This window comes from Melopsittacus undulatus, unplaced genomic scaffold (genome assembly GCF_012275295.1).
Source record: "Melopsittacus undulatus isolate bMelUnd1 unplaced genomic scaffold, bMelUnd1.mat.Z mat_scaffold_56_arrow_ctg1, whole genome shotgun sequence".
Taxonomy (NCBI): Eukaryota; Metazoa; Chordata; class Aves; order Psittaciformes; family Psittaculidae; genus Melopsittacus; species Melopsittacus undulatus.
In genome coordinates this window covers 135,708-139,456 of record NW_022994426.1, presented here as the reverse complement: position 1 = coordinate 139,456, position 3,749 = coordinate 135,708, and the positions used below count along the sequence as shown (strand labels likewise).

Below are 3,749 nucleotides of genomic sequence, written 5' to 3'. Positions count from 1 at the left end.
GTCTGGATAAATGTTTGAGTATTTCTGTATCTCTGCTTTGAGAACATTATTAAAGCCAAGAGGAAATGAAGACACCAGAGTGGGGTAATGAACCCTACAGATGACACTTCTCTTCTAGGTCCCTTTTCCACAAAAGCTTGGGTCAGATGAATTTTGAGGCCAAACTTGGGCTTCTTGTGGCTCTAAGATTTTATATGTATGGTCTGAGCAGCAATATCCAACAAAACAGAGGAAGAAAACAAGGTGTGGTGAAGTTTCTATAGGAAGTATTGTGTTATGATCTCTTAGCAGCCTTCCAGTATGTGAAGGGGGGGCTATAGGGATGCTGGGGATGGACTCTTCCTGAGGGACTGTAGGGACAGGACAAGGGGTAATGGGTTAAAATTGAAACAGGGGAAGTTTAGATTGGATCTAAGGAAGAAATTCTTTACTGTGAGGGTGCTGAGGCACTGGAATGGGTTGCCCAGGGAGGTTGTGAATGCTCCATCCCTGGCAGTGTTTATGGCCAGGTTGGACCATGGGTGTCATGGCTTAGTGTGAAGTGTCCCTGCCCATGGCAGGGGGTCTGGAAATGGATGATTTTAAGGTCCTTTCTAACCATTCTATGATTCTAATGATATCAAAGGTCTCTGTCCTGCCAAGCTCTTTAGCATCTGATTACATCAGTTCTGCCTCCTTCACTGAGTAAAGGCTGAAGCCACTTTCCCGCAGACAAAAGAGAACATCTCATCTCTTGCTGCTGTTTGCCAGAGCACACAAAAGAGACTGTTCACCATCCATATTCTGTTCAAAGCATCAGTTAATTCCCACTCACAGCAGGTAAAGATATTTTCCCCCATCAGTGTGTTTTGGCTTCTCTGAGACCCAGACAGCTCTCAGTTAGGATCGATTCTGTGTTCAGGATTGTCTTTCATCTATGGAAATGAGCCACTGTCTTAACTCCTATATGAAACAAACCATTTGGTGTTTCCTGGTGTGCGTTAGCAGGAGTTCAGCATGGGCATGGAATGTGGGTTCTTGTCTTGTGCTGGAATTCTATGGATTGCACCATTTAAGTAAATGGCACTTCAGATGAATGTAAAACATCCCTTAAAATGAGCAGGATGAAGCCTTAATATGCCCAAATTGTCCTTAACACTGGGTAGCCTCAGCACCATTCATCATCCTGTATTATGAATGATATTGTCTACAGTTTCTCACTTAAAGTGAAATCTACTTGGAAGTTGCAGCCTGGGGAGGGATACCTCTTGATATACTAAAGTGCAGCCTGAGACCTTGATTCCCACCAACTTCTGCTCTTTGAAAGGCACAAACAAATGCAATGAATCTTTTGAAGCCTTTTCTCTGACTCTTTCTCAGCAAACAAATGTAAAACTGCACTTCCTGTTCCCTCCCACGCCAGCAGCTTTAATAAAGAGCTCACAGGTAAGAGTGAGGAATTTTATTGGAGCTGAGGGACAAGGTCAAGAATCTTGCAAGAAAAATAAGTATTTATCAGTGACAAAAGTTATAACTGAGTAAAGCTGATTGGTGTTTCCTGTGAGGAAAAGAGGCCTGGGGTAATTCAGGGCAATTGCTTCATACAGACAGGTGACTGTGATATAAATTGAAGATTGAGTCTCCTTCTCCTCTTGATCTCTTCCATGGAAGAAGTGATGGTCGGGTCCATTTCTCATGCAATACTGTCAGTGACTTTTTGTTCAGGAATTGTTTTAGAACCTACATAAAATCATGAGGGGTAGTGGGAAATCCCAGAGCTTTAGTGCCTCATAGGCTTTCCACTTGACATGTAATCCTCATGTCCTGGATGATACAAGTCTTGCATGTTGCCAGTGCCTGAAAAGCATTCTCCCAGACTTCAGCAGAGCCCCCTTCACCTCCTTGTTCCTCAGGCTGTAGATGAATGGGTTGAGCATGGGAGTGACCATGGTGTAGAAGATGGAGGCCACCTTATCCAGGCTCCCGTGCCTAGAAGAGGGTTGCAGGTACATGAAGAATGCTGGCCCAAAGTACATGGAAACGGCCATTAAATGTGAGGCGCAGGTGTGGAAAGCTCTGGCCCTGCTCTGTGCTGAGCACATCCTCAGCACAGTCCGGAGAATAGAGATGTAGGAGAGAAAAATGACCACGCTTGCACCCACCGCATTGATGGTCAGAAAGGCAAAGATGACCATCTCACTGCTGTGGGTGTCAGAGCACACGAGCTTTAGAACTGGAACTGCATCACAGAAGAAGTGGTCAATGCGGTTGGGACCACAAAAGGAACCTCCAAACACACACCATGTGTAGATTATGGCACTGAGGAAGGCGAATAGGTAGGATGATGCTACCAGCTGCCAGCAGACACGGCTGGAGATGATGGTCACATAGAGCAGGGGCTGGCAGATGGCAACGTGCCGGTCGTAGGCCATCATGGCCAGCAGGTGACACTCAACAGTAGCCAGGAAAGCTAATGTGAATAATTGCATCATGCAGGCAGTGAAAGAAATGGTTTTGTCCTCTGATAAGAGGTCTGCCAGCATCCTGGGGGAGATGACTGTGGAATAGCAGATGTCCATGAAGGCGAAATGGGTGAGGAGGAAGTACATGGGGGTGTGGAGGATGGGAGACACCCGAACCAATGTGATAATGCCAACGTTCCCCACCAGAGTGACAATGTAAATCAATAGAAATAAGACAAAAAGAGGTGTCTGTGCATATGGTCTGTCTGTAATTCCCAACAGGATGAATTTAATCTGGGTTTGATTTCCTCCCATCACCTGGTGTTACCTGCTGAGGCAAAAGGAAGAGAAACAGAACGCGTTTTAAAAGTGGACATTCACTTTTGGGCCATATATAACAACTATCAGTCACTATTTTAACTGCCACATTTTGGATAAATTCACATATTCTGCTGTAGTTTTAACCCCAAATTATATGTTTTTTGGTTTTCAGTGAAGGCATTTCTAAAAGACCAGGAAGCAACTGAAGCAACAAATGTCTTTTTTGGTTTTCTACGCTGGAACACTTTAAAACGATGGATTTATTTAGACACTTTTGGACCATAGTTTAATCCAAACACTGGCCAGTTTAACTGTCAAATCACTGTATATTCTACTGTATTTTTAACCCAAATTACATATATATTGTGTTATACAGTTGACGTATCTTGAAAAGAACAAGGAGCACGTTCAAGGAACAAATGGCATTTTCAGTGCTAGGACTCTTAAAACTATCAGTTCATTCAAGCACATGTGTTTTCAGATTAAAGGAAAGAATCAGATCTTTCTTCACTTTCACTTTTCAGTTTTCAGAGCTAATTTGTTCAGAAGACACCTGAAAACCTCATAGTAACACATGTAAACCAGGAGGATAGAAAGTCCCAGTCCCAGTGAAATCCAGCTTACACATGAATGAACTGCACCCATTTTCACTTGGCTTTTAGTTATCATTCCAATCAACAAACCACATTTATCAAACTGTTTGAGATCATTCCTAACAGATAACATCCACATGATTTATAGATTTCTGAGCTCCAGCACATTGAAGCATCCTAAATCTATGAGCATTCAGCTGCTTGCATTAAAAAGTAGTTGATGTTACAATGTGCTGATTTGTTAGTGACTACATTCTGCTGACAATCTGGAATGTTGCATTTCTTTAGAACAAAATAAGATTCATCCTCATTGAACTCTTGAGTAATTCAGTGCATCTGCTTTAGCTGCCTATGGGAAAGAAAACAACCTGCACAAACCATTGCTTCCTCTTCT

The 3,749-nt window shown here is 43.0% G+C and overlaps 1 protein-coding gene across 1 annotated transcript; it reads right to left on the bottom strand.

Moving 5' to 3' along the window:
• Positions 1-1,796: 1,796 nt before the first annotated feature.
• On the bottom strand, positions 1,797-2,756 carry LOC117438709 (olfactory receptor 1038-like). The gene has a single exon (XM_034074151.1). The coding sequence runs from the start codon at positions 2,754-2,756 to the stop codon at positions 1,797-1,799; it is 960 nt and encodes a 319-aa protein (XP_033930042.1).
• Between the last annotated feature and the right edge of the window lie 993 nt (positions 2,757-3,749).